Source organism: Periophthalmus magnuspinnatus, chromosome 5 (genome assembly GCF_009829125.3).
Source record: "Periophthalmus magnuspinnatus isolate fPerMag1 chromosome 5, fPerMag1.2.pri, whole genome shotgun sequence".
NCBI lineage: Eukaryota > Metazoa > Chordata > Actinopteri > Gobiiformes > Gobiidae > Periophthalmus > Periophthalmus magnuspinnatus.
This window is the reverse complement of record NC_047130.1, coordinates 21376330-21401838: the sequence shown is the minus strand read 5'-3', so window position 1 is coordinate 21401838 and position 25509 is coordinate 21376330. Positions and strand designations below refer to the sequence as shown.

At 41.7% G+C, this 25509-nt stretch overlaps 1 protein-coding gene across 1 annotated transcript in view; it reads left to right on the top strand.

Moving 5' to 3' along the window:
* The window catches only part of col7a1 (collagen, type VII, alpha 1), a 166336-nt gene that overhangs the window by 7360 nt on the left and 133467 nt on the right, over nt 1-25509 (top strand). Inside the window, exons 2-13 of the mRNA XM_055221855.1 lie at nt 8345-8407; nt 9054-9129; nt 9207-9387; nt 10930-11086; nt 12496-12589; nt 14152-14310; nt 15230-15387; nt 17633-17762; nt 18738-18857; nt 20816-20971; nt 21572-21691; nt 22182-22331. Of these exons, the coding sequence (XP_055077830.1) occupies nt 9063-9129; nt 9207-9387; nt 10930-11086; nt 12496-12589; nt 14152-14310; nt 15230-15387; nt 17633-17762; nt 18738-18857; nt 20816-20971; nt 21572-21691; nt 22182-22331 (1492 nt within the window). The 5' untranslated portion in view covers nt 8345-8407; nt 9054-9062. The remainder of the gene's footprint in view (nt 1-8344; nt 8408-9053; nt 9130-9206; nt 9388-10929; nt 11087-12495; nt 12590-14151; nt 14311-15229; nt 15388-17632; nt 17763-18737; nt 18858-20815; nt 20972-21571; nt 21692-22181; nt 22332-25509) is intronic.

Genomic DNA, 25509 nt, shown 5'->3' with positions numbered 1-25509 from the left:
ATGCTTATATATTGAAAACATATTTCTTTATTTTCTTTCTAAGTTGCCGTAAAGTTGTCTCTATCCAGGTAAAGTGGAGCTCTTTGATGATAGATATCTTTCATGTCTTGACCAATTAGGCGTAACGACTTCCTTGATGGTTTCTGCGTTCTTTTACAGACCAATGAAAATCACTTCCAACTTCCTCTAATCATTCCAAACAGTTTGTCCTGACTTTCCCAGTTTTCCTTTTGCTCTACATCTGTGAGTTGTTTGCAAGAGGAGCTTCTGTGTGCACTCCTGTCCACAGTAATATGAATACATGTGGATCAACATGGTGTAATCAAGGTAAGCGCACATGTTCATAGTGATTTTGAAAAACATTTTCCAGTAGTTGGAAATTCTGCATTACTTGGTACAACAGTCCATGGCACAGTAAACATGTCCTGACTTCCTCAGGATGTTCTCAAGTGGCATTACTTTAGCGTCATCTGAGTCAAATATAGCAAAAATCTTTTATTCTTAATGTTGTGGACAATATACAGATGTAATACATTACGTACTTTCTTACAAAGGGGTAAAATGTTCTGTTTTTCATGCAGTAGTGTCCATACATCACACTAAGGAACGATAACAGCTATGTTCTGGTCATTTTGGTTAAGTCCACATTTCTTATCTGTTGCCCCTCTGGTCTCAGGGATGTGTGACCCTCACTCTGGGAGTGTTATAAAACACTCATCTTGTTCGACTTTTCTTTAAATTTCTTATAATGTGTAACCCCCATTCTTTGAGGGGTATATAACACTGGTGCAATCTCACCCTGTTAGACTCTGCTTCAGACAACGCTTTAGACACTACTCACTTGACCCTGCTTTGAATTTCCCTGGACACTGCTTTTAAACCGACTGTATTGCTGTAGCCGAATAAAGATCCACAGAATGATTCCCATTCCTCTGCAACTGTTCTTGATGCAGCAAAACAGAAACTGACAATGTCGTTCTTATTCTGTAAGGCACTTCGAATTGTGCTATACGAATATACTTGCCTGGCATTGCCTTCATGGGTCTTTTGCAACCAAAACAACCAATCGATTAAGAAAATAATCTCTGGTATGAGCCCTATGTTGGTCTATGTTAACTTGGTAGTCAACGCAATTTAGGATCTTTCAGACTTATGAGGGGCAGGTATATTTATTTCAAAAAAGCTCAAATTCACAAAGAAATGACTCTTTGGTGCAGTACTATTGCCATATGCAGAATGTTTCATTGAGTTATTGTCGTAACGGTGCGGATAGGACCAAAGGATGCAGACCAGAGCAGTTTTAACAGTGTTTATTTACAGCGGTGAAAATGCAGTCTTTAAACAGGTCACAAGAGCAGGTACAGGAACCGGGGAGCGGGAGACGGGTCAGGCGGGTGCGGTGCAGGTAGAGGCGGGCAGGACAGGACCAGGACGGGGATAGAAGCAGGTGCGGTACCAGGGCGGGCGGAGCAGACGAAGACCAGAGCGGGGAGCGGGCGACAAACCAGAGACCAGGACCGGACAGGAGACGAGACGAGCAGGAGACGAGACGAGCAGGAGACGAGACGAGCAGGAGACGAGACGAGCCGGAGACGAGACGAGCAGGAGGCGATACCGGGACTGGAACGTGACGGCAGGAGCTGGGCGAGTGGAGGCAGGAATCTGGAGGGTGCATAAATCCAAATGAGCATTTGCAGGAAAGTACCAGATAACAAAGCTTAGCTAGAAACATTCACGTTTTACACGCGGACGGTCTGGCACCGAGTGTAGACTGCCAAGCCTTCTTGTACTCAGCAGCAGGTGGTGGTGATTAGGCTGATGCACCCCAGGTGTGCACGGGAGGAGTCAGGCACTCCACCCAGCTCCAGACACACAGGTAGGGGAGGGGGAGAGAGCACGGGAGGACAGGGAAAACTGACATCATGACAGTACCCCCCCCCTAAGGTCCACCTCCTGGTGGACCCCCAGGCTTGTCAGGATGAGCGCGGTGGAAGTCTCTCACCATGTCGGGGTCCAGAATGCGTGCCCTGGGCACCCAGGATCGCTCCTCCGGACCGTAACCCTCCCAATCGACGAGGTACTGGAGGCCCCTACCACGGCGACGAACGTCAATCAGGCGGCGGACGGTGAACGCCGGGTGGCCGTCAATGACTCGGGCGGGCGGTGGGGGATCGGCCGGAGGGCACAGGTCGCTGGTCCGGACTGGTTTAACCTGGGAGACGTGAAAGGTCGGATGAATCCGGAGAGACGGGGGTAACTGGAGGCGCACCGCCGATGGATTTATGATCCTCATGATCTTAAACGGTCCCAGGAATCGGGGGGACAGCTTACGGGAGTCCGTCTTCAGCGGGACCGTCTTGGCGGAGAGCCAAACCATCTGGCCAGGTTGGTATACGGGCGCCGGGACACGGTGGCGATCGGCCGTCGCCTTAGTGCGCGCTCCAGCCCGAAGAAGGGCCGCCCTGGCCTTCTTCCAGATCCGGCGACAGCGCTGGAGATGGCGCTGAACAGACGGGACGGCGAGGTCCCTCTCCTCCGTGGGAAAGAGAGGGGGTTGATATCCTAGCGATGCCTCGAAGGGAGACATACCAGTGGCGGAACTCACGAGGGAGTTGTGAGCGTACTCTATCCAGGGTAGGTGAGTACTCCAGGTCGCGGGGTTGGCGGAGGCTGTGCACCGTAGGGCCGACTCCAGGTCTTGGTTGGCCCGCTCCGTCTGCCCATTAGATTGTGGATGGAACCCGGACGTGAGGCTAACCGTGGCCCCCAAACTGTCGCAGAAAGACCGCCATACCTGAGAGGTGAATTGGGTCCCTCTGTCGGACACGATGTCCACCGGGATGCCGTGGAGTCGGAAGACATGACTGGTCAGCTGGTCGGCAGTTTCTTTGGCTGTGGGGAGCTTAGGCAGGGCAACGAAATGGGCGGCCTTGGAGAAGCGGTCCACAATGGTGAGAACCACCGTGTTCCCCTGGGAAGGGGGAAGGCCCGTCACGAAGTCCAAGGCGATGTGGGACCAAGGGCGACGAGGAACTGGGAGAGGATGCAAGAGACCAGAAGGGGGTGAGTGGGAGGCCTTGGCCCGAGCACATACCTGGCAGGCGGCGACATAAGCCCGGGTGTCTGTGTCCATCGTGGGCCACCAGAAGCGTCTCCTGAGGAGGGAGAGAGAGCGACCGGCACCAGGATGGCAGGCGAAACGGGAGGCATGGACCCACTGGAGCACCTGAGACCGGACAGAATCGGGAACAAACAGTTTATCTGGAGGGCCGTTACCTGGGTCGGGGTCGTTGGTCTGGGCCTCTCGGACGGTGTCCTCGATATCCCAATGGACCGCGGCCACCACACACGAGGAGGGGATAATTGTTTCTGCGGTGACCGGGCTATCCTCCAGGGCGAACTGGCGGGAGAGGGCATCTGGTTTGACGTTCCGAGATCCGGGGCGGTAGGTGAGGAGAAAGTTGAAGCGGCTGAAGAAGAGGGACCAACGAGCTTGACGGGGATTGAGGCGCCTGGCGGACTGGATGTACTCCAAGTTTTTATGGTCGGTCCAGACGATGAATGGTTGCTCCGCCCCTTCGAGCCAGTGGCGCCACTCCTCCAAGGCCAGCTTTACGGCAAGGAGCTCCCGATCCCCCACATCATAATTGACCTCGGCCGAGGACAATCGCCGGGAAAAGAAGGCGCAGGGACAGAGGCGGTTGTGGGGGTCGAACCTCTGCGAAAGCACGGCCCCCACTCCCGAGTCGGAGGCGTCGACCTCCACGATGAATTGCCGTGAAGGGTCGGGCTGGTGCAGGATGGGAGCGGAGGTAAATAGTCTCTTAAGCTTCTCGAAGGCTGTCTGCGCCTCAGGAGACCAGGCAAACGGCAAAGCAGGAGAGGTGAGTTTAGTTAAGGGCGAGATAACCCTACTAAAATCCCGGATGAAACGTCTATAAAAATTGGCAAAGCCGATAAATCTCTGGAGCTGTCTCCGGCTGGTAGGAACGGGCCACTCAGTGACAGCCTGGATCTTTTCAGGGTCAGCTCTTACTTGGCCCCGCCCCACAATGAAGCCCAAAAAGCTGACCTCCTCTGCGTGAAACTCGCATTTCTCAGCTTTCACGAACAGTTTATTCTCGAGGAGGCGCTGGAGAACCTGGCGAACGTGCTGATGATGCTCCTGGGGGGACCGCGAGAAAATCAAGATGTCATCCAAGTAAACAAAGACGAATCGGTTAAGGAAATCACGGAGCACATCGTTGATGAGGGCTTGGAATACGGCAGGGGCGTTGGTGAGACCGAAGGGCATAACCAAGTATTCGAAATGTCCCAGGGGTGTCTTGAAGGCCGTCTTCCATTCGTCTCCCTCCCTGATGCGCACCAGGTGGTACGCATTCCGCAAATCCAACTTTGAGAAGATGGTCGCACCGTGGAGGGGCGTAAATGCCGAGTCCAGTAAGGGAAGCGGGTATTTATTCTTTACGGTTATATTGTTCAGACCCCGGTAATCAATGCAAGGCCGCAGGGATTTGTCCTTCTTAGCCACAAAGAAGAACCCCGCTCCCACGGGTGAAGTGGACGGGCGGATGATTCCGGCAGCCAGGGACCCACGGATATAGTCCTCCATTGACTCGCGTTCAGGTTTAGACAGGTTATATAGCCTGCTAGATGGTAGTGGGGCACCCGGCAGGAGGTCAATGGCGCAGTCATATGGACGGTGGGGCGGTAAAGAGAGGGCCTTGCTCTTGCTAAAAACCTCCCCCAGGTCGTGATATTCAGCAGGCACCGAGGACAGATTGGGGGTGTCTGGGGACGGATCAGCGACAGGAACGGACCTCCCGGCCGGAGGGAGGGCGGACCGAAGGCACTTGGCGTGGCAATCGGGACTCCAGCCCGAAACTCCGCCCCTGGCCCAATCGAAAACAGGGTTGTGGGCGCGTAGCCAGGGGTAACCAAGGACCAGAGGAGAAGCGGAGGAGGACAGGACATGAAACTGACGGTTCTCTTGGTGGTTGCCGGACAGAATCACGGTGACAGGTTCTGTGATGTGAGTGATGTGCCCCAGAAAACGTCCATTGAGCCCCTGGGCATTTAAGGGGCGTTCGAGGGGCTCCAGGTAGACCCCGAGCTGCTCCGCGACTTGGGCATCAATAAAGTCCCTCTCAGCCCCGGAGTCGATAAGGGCGGAAACGCATAAGGTCTCTGTGCGAACGCACAGGGTGGCGCTGAGCCGCAGTCTATTAGAAGAGTCCAGGATGTGTTGCTCGCCCACCAGTACTCCCAGTGCTACTGGTGGGCCCCCCCTTTTGGCCGAACTGGGCAAGTGACCACATAATGTCCGCGCTCACCGCAGTAGAGGCAAGCCCCGGCCAGACGACGCCTCCGTTGACGCTCCTCGGCCGACACAAGGGTCCTGTCGAGTTGCATGGGCTCATCCGGCGGGGGCGGGGCAGCGCGTGGCTCCGGCGGGACCGGTGACCGGCGTCTCTCTCGGCGACGAGCCCGTAGGCGGTTGTCTATACGGTGAGTGAGGGAGATGAGGGTCCGCAGGTCGGGGGGTTCGTCCCGGGAAACCAATTCATCTTTCAAAGTCTCGTTCAGGCCCCGCACAAACACAGCCCGCAGCGCGCTGTCCGTCCAGTCCAGCTCCGCCGCATGTGTCCAGAATTCAATGGAATAATCCGCTACCGTCCTGGAGCCCTGGCTGAGAGTCAATAACCGGGAGGCAGCATTGTCCTGGTAGTGCGGGTGGTCAAACACCAGCTTAAACGTGGACACAAATTCATTAAAATCCAGGCTATCCACAGACGTCTTCATTAGGCGCGCCTCTGCCCACTGGAGAGCTCTGCCCCGGAGTAATCCACATATATATCGGATCTTGGTGGCCCCCGAGCTGAAACGAGAAGGGCATTGCTGGAACATGAACTCGCACTGGAACAGGAATCCGCGACAGAGGTGAGGTTGTCCAGCATACGGCTCCGGATCCGTGCCTCTCGGCTCCGGGAGGCGTGGCGGCGCTCCAGCTGCAGCAGGCGGGGTGACGAGGAGCGCGGCCACCTGGTGGTTAAGCTGTGCCACCTGCTGGGACAATGTCTGATTTAGCTCCAATAGAGTTCGAATGGATTGTTCATGCTGACCCAGCACCGCCTCGGGGTGAGAGTGCGTCAGGCGGCGCGTCTGGTCCGGATCTGAGCCTGCTTGGTCCATAGTGGCCAGACCGTTCTGTCGTAACGGTGCGGATAGGACCAAAGGATGCAGACCAGAGCAGTTTTAACAGTGTTTATTTACAGCGGTGAAAATGCAGTCTTTAAACAGGTCACAAGAGCAGGTACAGGAACCGGGGAGCGGGAGACGGGTCAGGCGGGTGCGGTGCAGGTAGAGGCGGGCAGGACAGGACCAGGACGGGGATAGAAGCAGGTGCGGTACCAGGGCGGGCGGAGCAGACGAAGACCAGAGCGGGGAGCGGGCGACAAACCAGAGACCAGGACCGGACAGGAGACGAGACGAGCAGGAGACGAGACGAGCAGGAGACGAGACGAGCAGGAGACGAGACGAGCCGGAGACGAGACGAGCAGGAGGCGATACCGGGACTGGAACGTGACGGCAGGAGCTGGGCGAGTGGAGGCAGGAATCTGGAGGGTGCATAAATCCAAATGAGCATTTGCAGGAAAGTACCAGATAACAAAGCTTAGCTAGAAACATTCACGTTTTACACGCGGACGGTCTGGCACCGAGTGTAGACTGCCAAGCCTTCTTGTACTCAGCAGCAGGTGGTGGTGATTAGGCTGATGCACCCCAGGTGTGCACGGGAGGAGTCAGGCACTCCACCCAGCTCCAGACACACAGGTAGGGGAGGGGGAGAGAGCACGGGAGGACAGGGAAAACTGACATCATGACAGTTATACACTGTTTAAGTTGCTAGTAAGATTTTTTTAAAGAGCATTATGCTGTAAGTTTACTATATTATGTTATATTATGCTGTTTTCTGATCTATGTTATAATATTTTATCCTCCTCACAAACAGACCTGGACTTGTGTTTTGTTTCATTCACACATGTTTAATACACACTGAAAACACTGTCTGACCTTGTGATGTCATGTGGTGATACAGGAAGTGCTTCACTGTGTTTTTAAAGTCCACACACCTTCTCTACAATCATTTGGATAATTTCCCTGGAATCACCCATCTCTGCTGAACTAAAGGTAAAAACAGCTGTTAACTTGGAAACAACCACCAGACAACATCACAAGGTGGAACAGAGCATTTTGAGCTTTTGAGATGTAGACAGACTAATAATAAAGGTTTACTGAAACATGTGAATGAAACGAAACACAACTCCAGGTCTGTTTATGAGGAGGTAACAGCATTATAACATGGTTTAAAGTTAAAAAAGTTAATTTTGTGTAATATAGGAGGTTTATTGTTTTAGATGAATGTGTTAACATTTTTGTGATTGGTAAAGTAGTTCAGAGATCAGGGTATATTCTTTAAAGGTCCTATATTATACAAAACTGACTCTTGTGAGGTTTAAGCCATGTTATAATGCTGTTACCTCATCAACAAAATACCTGGAGTTGTGTTTTATTTAATTGATGCATGTTTGAGTAATCCTTATACATTATTATTATTATTATTATTATTATTATTATTATTATTATTATTATTTATTTCACCTTGTGATGTCATGAAGTGGTAGTTAGCAACTCTTTTTACCTTTAGTTCACCAGTGATTAGCAATTCCAGGGCTGAAATTATCCAAATGATTCAAATGAAAATACAGTGAAGCACTTCCTGTATTACCACATGACATCACAAGGTGGAACAGAGTGTTTTCTGTTTGACAAAAAACCTCAGCCTACATGTGAAGGGTCTGTGTGTTAAACATGTGTGAATGAAACAAAACACAACTCAGTTATGTTTGTGATGAGGAAACAATATTATTACATAGATCCGAAAATCGTGTAATATGTGCTCTGTAATCAATTTATGGTAAAATAAATTGATCGTGCTTTCTGACATTTGTGAGTTTTGATCTTTAAATGCAAACGCCAAAGGCACATTTTATTAAAGATGAGAACATGCAGTTTTGCCCATAAGGTTTCCATACGAGCGTCGCATACCTCTCATAAGCAGAGACAGGCTCACACTACACAAGTCATGTTCAAGGGTTTCTACACAGTCTGCTTGTTGTTATGAAAAGTGTGAGCCAAACATTGATAAAATAAACGTGTGAGTATTCTCGAAATATCTTTGAAAATATTGGAGCATTGTGAAAATGTGATAACCTTGCTTGACATCGGTTGATTTCCCTTTACTCGCTTCAGCTGATCGTTTTTTTGTTTTTTTTTCCTGCTGCAGAATGAAGTAATGAGGCATCGGTCGTTTCAATAGAAGACATCGGGACTGTAGGACCATAAACACGTAAGTATTTTATCAGCTAAATTTTAAAAGGTTTATTCTCATATGGATCGTGGTAAAACTACACAACGAAATCAAAGTGAAGACTCCAGATGGGAAGTGATCATCTCAATAAATATTCCCATACCACAGACAGTTTAATGTATTGCTTTAAAGGTTCACTATCTGACATTTTTAGTGAGGGCTCTACCATCTGTTTGTCTCCATGGAGATGCCTGGAACATTCCATAGTATACAATTTAACTTATCTAACAAACATTTATTCAGTTAAACGTGTGAGTAGTGAATGTGTAATGTGACGGGGCTTATTTCTCCACAGATTGTACTGCCATCTGCTTTTCTCTGTGAGATATATAAGTTTAATGCCATACAAGGGAACATTCCAGGCAAAGAAATAACATCTCCATGGAAACAAGTGTAATGGTTATAAGAAAAGCTCTGCTAATGGTTAAAATATTAAGAATTGATAAGACAATAGTACTGTGATATTTTCTGGTATCATGAAAGGACAGTAGGGGGAGCTTTGGTTGAACTACTGACAAAATTTCATCAAGTTATTCCCATTTTCAGGGTCCGTGGTCGTAACGCAAACACGTAAAGAAACACGAAAAGTTACGTATTGCACTTTTAACTATTGTTTTTCTTTTAGATTGCAAAGATGTGGGGCTGCCTCGTCACAGTCGTACTTCTGCTCCTGTTTGGTGTGGAGCATTCTGAAGCTCAGGGTAAAAACTAAATCTTAAATGATTCTTACCATTGTATTCTATATTTTTCTGTCTTTAATCTTAATTTTCGATTACAGGAAGGTGCAATAATGTCCAAGCTGCAGATATAGTATTTTTAGTGGATGGCTCGTCGAGTATCGGTCGAGCAAACTTTCTTCAAGTGAAAAGTTTTATGGCTGGGATTGTGAAACCCTTCGTCAGTTCAGTGGGTGCTTCTGGGATACGGTTTGGAGCAGTGCAATACAGTGACACTTCAAGGTGAATGTCCACGTAATATGGAGGTCTGAGGATCAAAAGAGTTTTTTTTTTATTCAATTAAAGCCTAAAATGTGAAAAATCTAGTTTTATGAGCTTACAACAGTGTTCAACCGTCATAAACTCACTCAAAGCTGCATTTTGATTGATTCATGTATGTTTGAATAATTCTGTATTGTCCTCAGAAAATGTCTGTTTCACTTACCCCTTATCTCTGCCCACTTTTCTGTACTTAATTCTGACTCCGGTTCCGGTTCTCTTTTTAACAGGAAGTCAGTGGACCCATTTCTAAAGCCAAGCCATTTTAGGTCAATGTAGCGATTTATAACTAACAAAAATCTAAATAAATGATCTGCATATGTAAGTCTAATTCTAAATACGCAGAAAAAACATTGTATAACTATTTTAATGCTTCTGTTCTATTATATATGTTATTTATTTAAAACATATTCTGTTTAAATTCATGTCAAAAAGTACTATAGATCTACTATGGATTGTTTTGTTAAACTCCAACAGATTCCCAGTTGTCCTAATAGTAAACCAGTACATTTTTCATATTGCCTCATGTAGGTTACTGTGCTTCTGATGGTAATAATCAGACCCTATGTTTGGTTTATCAGAAAGGTGCCAAAACATGCCTGTAAATATCTTGGCTGGTGTTCAGGCTTTGCACAAATTTAAATGAAAAATTATATTCAAACAAAAAAGAGCAAAAATATAAATGTATGTCCTTTTTGAAAGATTGAACTATTGATTTTACTTTAGCATATCTTCAAATTAACTTAGGACCACCTCTATTTCTGATACTACTAGTGTTATAAATGCCTCTACCGTTAGTGACTGAGACATTATTTGGGTTTGTTTTAGAGATGTGTTTTTTGTCATGGTCGATGCCGATTGTTTAGGATCCAAAGTAACCGATGGCAGATCAGCTCTACCGATATTTTTGGGCCGATATGTAGGGCCGATTTTGGTCATTTTACCCAAATAATCTCATTTGAATTTAGTACAAAACCATCCCTGTCTCTCTTATCCAGTTACTACAAACTGGGTAAGAGCGCAGTGTGGTCACATTTTTGCTGCACCCTCTCTTTACCATAAAATTTATAAATAAAGCTTTATGTATATACTCTTTATGCATAGTGGGACAGCGGGTTGGCCAAACTAAATATCGGCATCTGTTGGAGATTTAAGGCCGATAACCGATACGCTACAAAGTATAAATATCGGCCTATTTCTACCTTGTTCCATGGCTCTTGTTTTCATTTTTTATGGTGTAATAATATTTTATCACTACGTTGCTCGCTTGATTTTTGATTTATTAGATGTTAGTGCATGATCCTGCTGTGTAAGAATTCAAGTAGTTGTGAAATCGCGAATTGGCTTGCAAAGTTTGAAGCGGTAACAGAACCAAGATAAACACCAAATATTTAAAGGAGTTGAATTGTGGGATTTATAAAGGAGTCTTTTGGATTGCCAGCCTCCGGTATCACATTATATTGGCTCATTACATTCATAAATCTAATCCTTTTCCCTCTCCCTCAGGGTTGAGTTCACCTTTACCTCATACCTGAACGGCACAGAGCTGGTCAACGCTGTGGAGAATCTGAATTATAAAGGAGGAAATACTCGAACAGGGGCGGGGCTAAAGTTTGTGTCTGATAACTTCTTTAACCCTGCCTCCAGCCGGGACGTCCCAAAGGTAAAAGACTTTGTAAATACATATGGTTGTTATCACAGTAGGGATGTCACAATATCAAAAGTTATTCACCATTATTGACACCACGACCAAAACATGGAGGAATCTGTCTTTCATCCCCAAAGTAAAAAAGAACTTAAAATCAGTCAGCTGGACAAAAAGAAGCGGCTTGGATGAGCTGCCAAACGTCCTCACTCCACCCACTTTTTGTCCAGTTAACAGATTTGCATTTCTCTTTTACTCTGGATCATACCTGGACGACTGAGGGATTACACAGACATCTTTTCATTCCCATTGTCTAAAAGTAAGTAAGATTAATATGACATAAACAGCTATTTAAAAGGCACATGTTTTTTTGTACATTGAAATTAAATTATTTTATTTTGCTTCTAAAAGTCTAGTTGGACCTGGACTTTGATCTGGACACCTTCTCACCCTTGGTATCAGATTATATAATGACACTTAAGTTGGAAAGGAGACATTATTTCAGTTGTTTTTATTATGTAGTATTTCTAGAATCCAAATGAAAAATCCACCAATGTTGAACGTTTATTTATTTATTTATTTGAATCCCAATCAGCTGGAAGCAGTGCAGTTAGCTAGTCTTCCTGGCTCTACAGAAATATAATTGTATTCTTTGATTTAAAGTGAACCATGACAGAGTGGAATACATATGTTCTCTGCTGGTTTTAATTGAGCAGCCGAGTACAAGTCTTGCTGCTTTATTTTGAGCAACTTGTATTCTTGCTAGATCTTTTTGAGACACAGAGGACCACACTCCAGAACAACATGACAAGATCCATAATATTGATAATATAAGACTTTGACAATACATGTTGCAACCACAATAACATTGGTCTTAATATAATGGTGGAGGGTGCTTGTCTCCATGGAGTTGTTATTGTTTTGACAATAATGTTCCACAGTATGACAAACAGGTATGGCCACCAGTAAGGATGTGATAAAAAGGGTAGACGGTAATCTGTGGGACATTTTTTATAATCATGAGGATTAGCAACAAAGATTATTGCCATTATATCACCAGAATGTGCAGAATAAAGCTACTTCTCCATAATGTTCTCTACTAGGTCTTAGTTGTTTTGATAAAGTACAATTCTACAACAGCTGTTTATATATAGAACTTATTTGTAATATTAAAACTATAATTATTCATACTCTAACATTTTAATTGTTAATCACATTTATTTTGGCCTGGATAATCATGACACCAAATTTCAACATGTCTTTCTGCCAGTACCAACTTACAGTTCTGTGCAGAAGTGGATCTCATTGTAAGAATTCATGTTTTTCAAAGTTTTTAAATCCACCTCTGATTCAAAAATGCAAGTTATATATGTTTAATGCCATAGTGTGTAATAATGTAATAAGTGGTTGTTTGTCTAAATACACAGATCACCATCCTGATCACTGATGGGAAGTCCCAGGACAATGTACAGGACCCGGCGCAGAGGCTGAGGAGTCAAGGAGTGCACGTCTTTGCAGTTGGTACGATTTACATTATTTATGCACATATGGCACGACTGTTTAGACGGAATACGAGAGAGAAAAAAGGGCCTGTGTTTCCATGTTTGCCCCATGTCCTGAAATCTCTGTAGTGGTGAAAGAGGGCATGTCAAATATGTTTAAACTGAAATCATCCTGAGGGGTAATTCCACTTTGACTTTTTGGTGTTCTTGTCCACATGTTTATCTCTAATGCACAAGTCAATGATGGTAACAGACAACAGAATGTATTGTGTGTTATCATGTGGTCTTAGTAGGTAGTTAGTAGTCACGCATAGTTATGATAAAGACCAAGACCATTCTAAACTATTTAGGAAATGTCCAGCGTTTCTCCAGTATTGATACAAATGACTATCTAGTTTTGATACTAATTTAGTATCTGGCTATGGGTATGAGCTCTAGTCGACATTCATCCATCCATTGTCTTCTGTTTATCCGGGGCTGGGTCACAGGGGCACGCTCCATCCGTCATCCACTCGTGAACAAGAAATTATGTCCACTAGAACACGGGTCTAGTTCTTGTTCTAGCTGACATAGTAAAAGCCGATATTAAATCTGCATTAGACTTGGACGACTGAGGGATTACAAAGACATCTAGTAGACATAATTTATTTTTCTATCTTGTATATGCTCATTAACTTACTAAAACAACATGCATTAAAACTGTCAGCAACTTTAATAATTATCCTGATTTGATTTAACCATCTTACTAAAAAAAAAAACATGTATTATCTTTAAATAGGAAAAAACACAATTGTGAAATTATGGTGAAAAGAGATGGGGAGGCTGAGGAGGCTGAGGAGGCTGAGGAGGCTGAGGAGGCTGAGGAGGCTGATAGTTCTGCTGCTGCAGTGGGTATGGGGAAGAAAAGAGTTAAAACTGAAATGGCAGAATGATGATTATTTAGAGCAGACTTAAATATGAAAACTGACAATCTTGTACAAGAGGCACATGCATTTCAGAACATGTTTGTAGATGTTTAATCTACAGGGAGATCAGGTTTTTGCATAATATGATGGATATTTGATGCACAGAGAGGTTATTGCTTTAAACAATTCCAGACTTGGGCAAGTCATGCAGATGATATCTTATGATTGTACTTTAAACTATAACTAAAGCAATCTGCTGCTTCTGAGAGGCCACACTTCACTGTGATTGGTTAAATTCTCCTGTCACTCACCCAGAGCATGACAGATGCTGACCATAGACTGTATAAAGAAGTGGACTAAGGGAGAAACTCATTGAGGCTAGCAGGTTTGCCATGTCTATTTACATATACAATCTATGAGTCTGACCATTAAGAGGAGAAGGGGGGCTGTCTTTTTTTTTACAAAAAGCTACATCCAACAAAAAAATAAGTGAATTATGATGTGACGATATCATCAAAATAGCATATTAGGGATTAGATCACAATTTGATTTTTACTGCCATATCGCCCAGCCCCACTGTGACCATTCAAATTGTGGTTTTGGTTTGATTGTGTTGAATCTTTCAGTCCTCCTAGAGCTAGTGACATACTAAATAAATGACTGTGTTTTATTCCAGGTATCAAGAGCGCTGACAGAAATGAATTGGCTCTGGTTTCGTCCGAGCCCAGTGCAGACTTCACCTCTTTTGTGGGAGAGTTTAAATTACTGAGCACCCTCCTTCCCATCGTCAGCCCCAGAGTCTGTTCAAGAGCAGGAGGAGTCTATGCCAGTGATGGTATGTGTGGGAAATAAACACCCACAACCTGACAGGACTGTACCAAAGTCACAAAAACATGTCAACTATTAAATCTATCTCTGCATTTGCCTGAGGAGGGGGACGTAGTGCAGTGACAGCATTGCCACTTTGTATTATCACGAGCTATAAAGTAAAGGTAGAAAATTGTCATCCATATACATACTCAAGTAAAAGTTTGTGAAAAATATTATACCAAAGCACAAAGTATATTTTTGGACATAGCATTTTATTCCAATGTTTGTTAAGTGGACTGAACATGAATAAATATACTAGCCATTCAAACATCTATATTGAAGATATAGGATGTATAGGACATAGAAATGAATGGATTGGAGGGGTTAAATATATCAGTAACAATTATTTCCAAAATAACTCCATTATACACCAACTGAATGTACAGGTATACCATTGCTCAGCTTGAAACACAATGTACAAACAATGTAAATGGTAAAATAGTTTCTATATAGGACTTTTCCACCTTCAAGGCACTCAAAACGCTTTACATCAAGGAACCACTCACCCATTCACACACTCATTCATACACCAGTGTACACAGACACTGGGGGTGAGGTAGGTTAAGTGTCCTGCCTCAGGACCCAATGACAGCATTCATCTGGAATCACACCGCCAACCTGTGCCTCTGCCAGTGATGTTTATGTCAAGAGTGGAATTTGAACCACCAACCTTTGGATCACTGGATCTGACTATTGTCATGAGCTACTGTAAGATTTGTATTCCAATGCTGATTAGCATAACATAATATTCCTTCAAAGTTTAAACTTGCTTTTACTGTCATGGAAAGTGGTATTAATGTTCTGCTTAAACTAGTTTATGCACTGGTCCTTTAAATGTTTTACAGTATGTGGATAACAAAACTTTTTTCTGTTTGTTTCCTCAGAGGCCTTTTCAGGCCCATCCAACCTGCAGTTCACAGGACAGAGCTCGGACTCACTCAGGTTCAGGTGGAACGCTGCCTCTGGTCCGGTCAGTGGGTACCTGGTCCAGTACGCCCCTCTGTCAGGACTGGGACAGCCCATCAACTCTGAACTCAGACAGGTAATACAAAAAAATGCTGTGAATTTTTGCTTTCCCAGTATATCTCTCTAAAGTCACAAATCTGGCTAAATTCTTATTAGATAAGGCAAAATCTTTGGACAGATTATTTTCTCCAATTTATATAATTTACTGCCTGGCCAAAAAAAAAATCGCCACCAAAAAAAAAAGGTCACACTAATATTTGGTTGTTCCGCCTTTAGCTTTGATTACAGCACACATTTGCTGTGGCATTGTTTTGATTTGGCTTCTGCAATGTCACAAGATTTATTTCCATCCAGTGTTGCATACATTTTTCACCAAGATGTTGCATTGATGATGGTAGATTCTGACTGCTGCACAAAGCCTTCTCCAGCACATCCCAAAGATTCTCAATGGGGTTAAGGTCTGGACTCTGTGGTGGACAATCCATGTGTGAAAATGATGTCTCATGCTCCTGAACCACTCTTTAACAATTTGAGCCCGATGAATCCCGGCATTGTTATCTTGGAATATGCCCGTACCATCAGAGAAGAAAAAATCCATTGATGGAATAACCTGGTCATTCAGTATATTCAGGTGTCAGCTGACCTCATTCTTTGAGCACAGACTGTTGCTGAACCTAGACCTGACCAACTGCAGGAGAAGAGGACCTATTTGCTTAGTTAAATCCAGGTGGAGACTTTTTTTTTGGCCAGGCAGTGTAGTAAAGTGTTGACATAAAGCTCCATGTATATTCTTTAGGCCGCTGGTTGGTCCAAACAAAATATTGGACTATGCTGGATATTTAAAGCTGATTCTCTAAAACGTGTAAATATCGGCCCTATATATCAGTCAACTGTCTCTAATTGTTATTTAACGTTGGGTATTATTTCTTAAAATAGCTCAGGCGAGTGACCAATTTGGCTCAAATATAGATGATGTCAACTCACTTTTGATTAATGCATAAGCCTTGCCTCACCTGTGGCCATGTATTTAAAAACATACCTACTTATTGCATTGGGGAAATATCGTTCTGCTTGAATGAGATGAAAGTGCAAATTGGTTTTGCTGGGACATGTTTTATGTTTCAGTGGGTTCATATACCAGCATGATGCTGATGAATATAGAGAAGCGTGAACCTTGGCAGACATATTTCAGTTTTACTGTTTTCAGAAAAGTTTACATTTAAATTTCAAATTTAACTGTCATACCAAGAATTGATACCTGATCCAGTTTAGATACCACAATGAAAAAACCCAAAACACTTAATTTAACCTCCTAGGACACATTTTGGGTTGTCTAGGCCACAATGCAAACTTTTAGAAGAAGAATAACAACATACAAGAACAGCAACAATGTAAATATATTTAATTTAGAAAAAAATTAAGAGTTTAGAATGTTTAGAATATTTAAAAAAATGTTTTTCTGTAAAGGCACATGTCTTCCTGCTTCTGTCAGCAGCACTTCACACGAGACACATTGTTCCAAGAGGCACAATTGTTTCTCATTTTGTTTTTACATTCAGGACAAATGTTGCTGTGTCTCAGGCACTTAGTAAATTGTTTTTGCAAATCATTATTCAAATGTTTTATCAAAATGATTAAAATGTCCACATATGAGGACGTTCATTTTACATCACTTTTCTCAGAAACTACATAATGTAAAAAGATAATTATTTGTATTTACACTCATCAGGTCCCAATCAGCCTAAATAACAAAGAGAATTTAACAAAACATGTCATGCAAGAGCTCGGGTCTTAGGAGGTTAATGACTTCATAAAATATAGTGAACTCCTCACTTTTATAATCTCCATTTTATAATCCATATTCTTTACAAAGTATTTTAATCAACACAGAATAATAAAAGTGTCTTTTATTATACTTTGTTCTTTATTTTAATAGCGCAAATGAGTATCTAGTTATATATCATTTGTAGTATTAAATTAATTATATTCTAGGCATTTTTTTTTTACTTTTCCCAATTATGGTGTTGTGTGTTTACGTGTTTTTAATATTGTTATTGACCTTCACGTGAAACACTGTGGTCAGCCTGTTGTAAATGTGCTATATAAATAAACTTTTAGAATTTTGACAACCCTATTTGTAATGCATCTTTACCATATCACCAGTGAGTTCAGTTGTCCTTAAATTTGTCCAAACCTATTGTTGGTGACTTGTTGTTTGTCCTATCTCTGTTGTGAATCTGCATCTGTGTGTACCAGTTATGTGTTGGTTATTAACAGTAAAATGTTGTCTTGGTTTGTATCTTTTGTATCTATCTCTACAGGAGACAGTGTCGGCCTCTCAGCGCTCCTTCACAGCCCGAGAGCTGCGGTCGGGCACAGATTACCTGGTCACTGTCATCGCTCAGTACCCCAACAATGTGGGAGAGTCCACCTCGGCTAAACAGAGGACCCGTGAGTGACAAAGTGTTAATACTAGACATGCACCAATACCAACACCTGGATCACCTGTAGCATTGTAGTATTTGTAGAAAAGGGAGGTGTAGGGTCAGAGAGTGTTGGGCCAGTATCTTGTCTGGATGAGAGTGTGAATGTTTTGTTGTGTTCGTTGTGTTTATTGATTTGTTGGAGTGTTGTTCTGTGATGAGCGGGAAGGGTCTGGAAATGTCAACCATCCCCTTTTTAAACCATGCATGTGTGTATTTACGTCTGTACTGTTATTATGTGAATTATGTAAATTATATGTGGTTTGAAATAAATATTCTAACTAACTACCTAACTATGTATAAATTAGAGTTGAATATACAAATATGTTTTTTTCTGTCAAGCATTGCAGTTGTTATCAGGGTTAACTTTTTTACATTTTAAATATTTATTCAAATTTTCCACTTTATTAAAACCCAAACAGAATAGAAACAAATACATAAAAATAGTCAGGGGTAAAATGTATAGATAACACATAAAAACACTTAAACTATTTAGAGAGTTGTAGACATGACAAAGATACAAAAACTATCCACTGCTCCAATCGCTGTTTCCATTCACTCGTCCCAACTGTTTTTCAAAGTTCAAATTTTAAATGCGTCCAGGAGCATTAGCATTTGAGAAAAACATGTACTGCATTTTTTAACATGCTTGTAGGGATCCAAACTTCAGGGTTAGGTCAGGTTATTTTGTTGATTACATAGGAGGATTTCTTACTTAAATAGTTGCAGCTTGTTGCTAATTGTGACCATTCAAATTGCAGTTAAGATTATAACCTTGTAACTTTTCTAACTGTGACATAACATATTTCGATCAGATTAAGAACACATTTTGTTTTGAAATCAGTAGTTATTACAACAATAATAATCTTCGCACTGATCTTTTGGCTAATGCTGGTATTAAGTATCTGATCCTCTGTAACAATCTGGGCCTCTCTCTCCTTAGGGTCCATACCAGGAGTGTCCAACCTGCGTCTGATCCAGGCCGGCTTCTTCTCTCTGTCTGTGGGCTGGGACCAACCCTCCACTCCAGTGCAGGGATACAGACTCACCTATGGACCCAGAGGTAGGTCTCCTGATAAAAATATCTTCTTATGTTTTACATAAAAGGGACATGTCATGCAGAGTTGACTTTTTGACCATTTAACACAATACATTTACTCTGTTGTTCTCTCATCTAAAACATACTTAGAGGGAGAAGAGCACAGGGTTACTGAAATAAGGAAAAAAGCAACTCCGAGTGCTCAGAAATCACTTCAATTTTCTCACATAGTTGCATAAGATAAAATAAATATAATATATCTCCTGCGCAGTTTATAGATTTACCAAATTTAACTGGACTCTCTCTGAGTATTTCTGTGTTAGTATGTTGATCACATTGCTAAGTGGTTACTTTGGTTTTCTTTTGTTATGCCTTTTGCTGTCAGCAGAGGGAGCTAACATAAATCTGGTAACTTGAATATAGTCCTCTTGCATTTTAAAGCTACCATCTGTAAGTTTATTAGATGTTTTTGTTACCAGTAGATGGCAGATGTGAAAATTGCCCCCCGCTCTTCCCTCACCTCACCTGGGTTCAGACTCCCCTGTGCTCTTCTCTCCTGTTGGGTCAAAGCTGGCACACTGTCACAGCTGGAATGTAGAAAGCATCTAGTGTTGATATGTACAGTATAACAGTAGCTTTATGTGTACTTTTCCAGTATATTCTGTACATGCAGTATATTATGTTTTGAAACTTAAAATACAAATGCCAATGAGACCAAAATATTTTTATTTTACAATATATTGTGTAGATGCTACATTATACTTATTTTTCTTTACTTTGTGTTTGGAATCATAGATTTGTTTTGCTCTGCATGATTAGGACTACACAAAATACTGAAGAAACACTCCACTCAAACGTTCTCCCAGTAAAAACGGTTAACCTTTCAGTCTCAGGTCTCAGACATGTCGAGAATGGAAAGCAGCCATGGTTTGGTGAGATTTTGTCCCTCGGGCACAAAGTATCAGTGAGAAGTTTTATTACCAACCATTAACTAAAAAAATCAAAAACATTTAGTCATCACCAGAGTTAAATCAACATCTCACTTATAGATGTGGATTTAAAGTGCTGTTTTTACAGTTTTAGAGACGCTTGGGTGTGTCTCTGATCATAGCTGTGTGTCTGTGAGTGTCTGATTCAGAAAATGGCCCCTGGGGGTCTCAATAAACTGCTTCTGTATAGAGGCGTGTGGCTGGAGTGCCAGGGCTGCATGGGACTGCTTTGGTTCTATTTTTACTCTAGTTCACGTACAGTTTTAGTGGCATTGATCATGTGAGTCTTATTGGGTGTACATTGTATTTCATTTGTTTATTGTCTCATCATTCATAATAGCTTGCCTTAAATAAAAATAACTATCCAAATGTCCTAGTATATTAATTCTGTAGCTTGATGAGCCAGCCGCTCCTACTTCCTGTTTGAATGCAGGAGGTCTTGGATCAGGTTCACAGCAAATGTCGATCCAATCAGTGCTGCTTATTTGTAGTGTGTGTTCGATTGCAGTTTGATTTGTGGTATATGTTTAAATAGAAGGATTCTGTTCCAAGGACACAAAGCAAACAACATTAGAGAGAAGACTGATATATGAACTGATAAACTAACACAAGAATTCCATGCATTTCAGAACATGTTTGTAGAGGTCGAAACTACAGATTTTTCATTCTAGTTCATTCTATTATCTAAATAACTGCAGTCTTTGACATTGATACTGCAGAAATCCATGCTGTGTTTAGTTCTCTGTGTAATTTATTTTATTCCTAATTACTTGTAAGCCGTTAATCATGCCCATTGGAAGTAAGTGAGAGAAAACCTGGTTCCAAACTCCTCGTCTTTCTATAGTACTGGCTCTTGTAGACTTGGGTGGCTATGAAAATAATAGTGTGGATATAGAATTGGGATCTTGTAAGAAAAAAATAATCTATTCATTCTTAAAATTCAGATCTATTTCCTCATTTCTGTTTTATTTAATTTTTTCATTCTTTTTCCAGGCCAGCCGGCTACAGAGCTCCTGGAGCAGTCCTTGTCTGCAGACAGCACCTCCATCACACTAGAGTCTCTTCAGCCTGGGACGGAGTATGTAATCAGCCTATACCCTCTGGTCCCACGAAGCTCCGCCTCCCCCTCCGTGCTCAACGCCAACACATGTGAGAACAGCCATATTCAATTCAACTTGTTTTTGTGTAGCCCCAAATCACAACAGCAGTCGCCTCATAGGGCTTAACAGAACTAACAAAAATCAGGCAGTGAAACATTGTAATTGGGCAAACAAAAACAAGCTGATTAACTATCGTGATATACATTGGTTTACATTAACTGAGATCTAAAATTTGGCTATAAACACAGTTATGTGTGCATTATACATTTAATTTGAGTTTAGTCCTATTTTATGCTCCAGCTGATGTTTTGAATGCGTAGTGACTCATTGTTATAGACAAATGTTATTGATCCACAAGGGAAAATACTTTGACACAGTAGCTCACACATTACAATATAATATCAAAGATCAGGTACATATGGTAAGAAAATTCAAATTACAAAATAATGAAAGTAGCAAAAATAGCAAAAGACTTATGTCGATTAATATAAACATACAGATTTGTTTATGAATCAAATGCAACAAAATAACTAAAGCAGGAAAAGATGACTTACAAAGTGAACCTCGAATGTAAAAGGCAGTGAAATAAACGCCTCCATGGCACTTTTTGCAAATATGAATGTTTACGTATATGTTTTTGTTCCCTCAGTGTCTCTGGAGGCGGTGCAGCAGCTGTCTGTGGAGACTGAGTCGGAGGGCAGTGTGAGGGTGCAGTGGGGAGCAGTGAGTGGAGCTCAGGGTTATCGACTGGTCTGGGGCCCGTTCACAGGTCACACACGGCTCTCTCTCTTCTGTTGTATTATGTGGAGTTTGTTTAAACTTTTCTAGAGTTTGATTTCTAGATAGTTTTACATTTTGTGCTTATGATCAAAACACTTAGTAACTTTTATATAGAAATAACTAATCAGTTGTTTTATTTCAGCCAGTTCTTACTTGAAAATGTACTATGTCACTTTTCTGGTGAGGACCCGCAACCTGCTTGTCTCCATGGAGATATATGTAATGTTATTGCTTTTGGAATGCTCCACAGTATGACATTAAGTGGCAGCCCAAGTTACAGGTCCTTTCTATTTAGAAGTGTAATTGAATAAATGCATACTGTGGAACATTTCTGGCAAAGCAATAACATCTCCATAGTGGCTTGCTCCCTACCAGAAAAGTTACATAGTGTATTTATTATAATGATTATAAATGTGATTATGACTATAATTATGGTTATGGTTATGATTATGATTACATTGCATTGTTTTTTTTTTCAGGTCAGTCAGTGGAGACAGCAGAGGTGGTGGCCGACACAACCTACTACGTTTTGTCTCGACTGGAGCCGGACACAGAGTACATCATCACCATCATCCCTCTGTACCAGGGCGGCACCGAGGGACCCGTGGCCACTGCACGCTTTAAACTAGGTCTGTCACAAACTTCAGTGATATTATTCCTCTGTTAAAGGCGATGTACCTGACTCTTGAAAACATGAAAAACACAACTAGTTCATTGTAAACAGCTTGCAATGGTCCAATTGTTCACCATGTTGAGCTTCTAAGGGTGTTTCTCAACTTTCAGAGGTCAGAGGTGAGTTTTGGTATCACCTGCATGGTAACGGTGTATTCCCTGATTCACTGACACTTTATAATCAGATGCAGACAGCACAAAGCGGTCTTATTTTGACCCTAGGAGCTGCTTTTACTATATATCTGTACTGAGACAAGGCAAATTTTACGTTATTACATGAAAAATTAGGTACTGTCCCTTTAACTCCATTGACTGTAATACAGATCCTCCAGTTCTAGCTTGTTATTGCACTGACACTGAAGGAGGGATCAAAAGTAGATAATTATAAACTGTCCAAGCTTCACCCTAACTTTTGACACCTAAATGAAGTATTGGGTTGGTGACATCTGCTTATGGTAAGTATAGTAATTAGTCAGTGTGATTTGTCAGTTTAAATTGCCATTTCCTACAGCTTGGTTTGGTGATGAGTCATGATCCAACCAAGTCAATTTCATTTTCAACACTTTACTCTTTCTGTCAGTGAACTGAATTGAAACAACATGGAAAACATTCATTATTAACTGCATAGTAAAGGGTTGTCTTTTGCTATAGTTCTAATAATCTGAAAAATATGTGAGAAATAAAGTTGGAGATGATTACCATGTGGAAACTGGTGCACAAAGAGCATTAAAAATAACATCTGCTGTAACAGTGAGAGGTGTCCAGGTCCAGCTCGTTATCTTAGGACATGTATTTGATTGTATGGTTCACTACCATTCTTTGATTTGGACTTGGGTCTTGACTATAATCTTTTTAGGGCCCTGGTTTGATCCTGGTTTGTGTCCAGTTTAGCCTGATATAGACTTGGTTTGGTTCTGTTCTAGTCCAGGTTTAGTCCCAAGTAATGTGTGTGAAGTGTGACCTAAGGATGTCAAGATTGTTTGATTAATCAATAATCCTGAAAAGTCAGTTCACATAACTGCGAAAATAATAATTGTAAGAATTTTAGAAGCAAAAATCAGCTATTTCAATCTTTCTCAATCTTTCTTCAAAAAAAAGTAAACCCATTTTTTTCAGTTTTATATATTTTTATTGATGTGTTAAGAAATATAAGACTGTCATTTAGACAACAAATGTGTACATACCTTTTTATTTTTATGCAACAATAAACAAAAAACAAACAAACACACAAACCTTAAGAATAAACGAATATGAAGAGCATCATATAATACAAATGCATAAATAACTCAAAGAAATATGTAAAAACAAAACAAAATAATTTAAAAATGTATATATATATATAAATAAAATAAAATCAATCAGGCAATAAATAGTTACCTAGTCTTCTCTACTTTGAAAACGAGATAACCTCATTAATCCCCTGAGTGCTCCATGGGGCATTTGTTGATTTCCATTGTAAGAGGGGATTAGAATCTTGCAACAAGAGAAAACCTAAACCTAAACAAAAGAAAGCTAAAACCTGTGTCTGTAAGTTGAATATTAAGAGAAGTCTTCTGGAAGACCAAAGATAGGCACATACAAAGAAATATCAATCATTTTTGAAAGCACTTTAGACATGGCATCAAAATGAACCCGCCAGTAGCTCTTAAGGGATGGGCAGGAAAAAAATATGTGTGAGATTAGAAGGTGATTCACCACACCTGTCCCAAACATCCCCCACAGAGGGGAAAAAACTGTGCTCGTCTTGTTTTTGAGCAATAACACCTACACAGAACTTTAAAGGGCCCATACTACGTTATTTTCTGATCTATGTTATAATGTTGTTTCCTCATCTCAAACAGACCTGGAGTTGTGTTTTGTTTCATTCACACATGTTTAACACACAAATCCTGCATATTTAGGTTAGGTTAGGTTAGGAGTTCTTCAGAACAGAAAACACTCTGTTTCACCTTGTGGTGTCATGTGTTAATACAGGAAGTGCTCCAGTGTGTTTTTAAACTTCACACACCTTCACTAGAATAAGTTGGATAATTTCACCCCTGGAATTGCCAATCTCTTCTGACCTAAATGTAAAAGGAGCTGTTAACTTGAAAACTACCATTGCATGACATCACAAGGTGGAACAGAGCATTTTGAGTTTTGGAAATGTAGACAAACTAATAATAAAGTGATACTCAAACATGTGTGAATGAAACACAACACAACTCTAGTCATGTTTTTGAGGAGGTAACAACATTATGACATTGCTTAAAGCTCACAAGAGTCAATTTTGCATAATATAGGACCTTTAAACTGTATCAAAGTCAAACGGGCACAAATGGTACTCTTATGAATAAGTTGCGATGCAGAGTCTCACCAGCATTTGCCAAAAACTACTCCCAACTCACACTCCCAGGCCCCTTCTGTTTTAGGGGTCAAATAACCATCATATAATTGAATAGTGTCATATTTTTTTAAATAAGTGACTTTTGTGAGGAGTTCAATTGGAAAAGCTCAGGAAAACTAGGAAATAAGGATTTAGCACAGTTCCTCACCTCGAAGTATTTAAAAAGATGGGAAGGTGGGAGGTTGAACTCATAAGCCAAACCTGTAAATTGATAGATAAACCCCATCTTTATAGATATGCTTAAAGGTTCTATGTTACACAAAATGGACTCTTATGAGCTTTTAGCCATGTTATGTGTGAATGAAACAAAACAAAACTCCACAACATGTATGTTTTTGATGAAGAAACAACATTACAACATAGATCAGATATAGGCAATATAGACCTTTTAAAACACTTCAGTCCTTTATCATTGCAAATGGTAATAGACAGGATTTCAGATATGAATTTCACAGTTGTTTGGTCATGAGTCAATAATCATGAAGTATTGTAAAATTCAATTGTAATCACACAATTATGCTAACACTAAAATTTGATCTGGTGACATCCCTAGCTTGAATGCACCCTTTGTGTAGTGTTTTTGTGTTTATACGATATCAAATGAACATCCTTTAGTTTATTTCTGTTTAGTCTCATCCTGGTGGGAAAACGTGAGTTGATCCTCAGAGCCACAGACAGTCCCTGTAGTGTCTGGAGTCTGGAAATGTTCCGGTTTGTTGTAGGAACATTTCCAATCTTCCTCCTCCTCC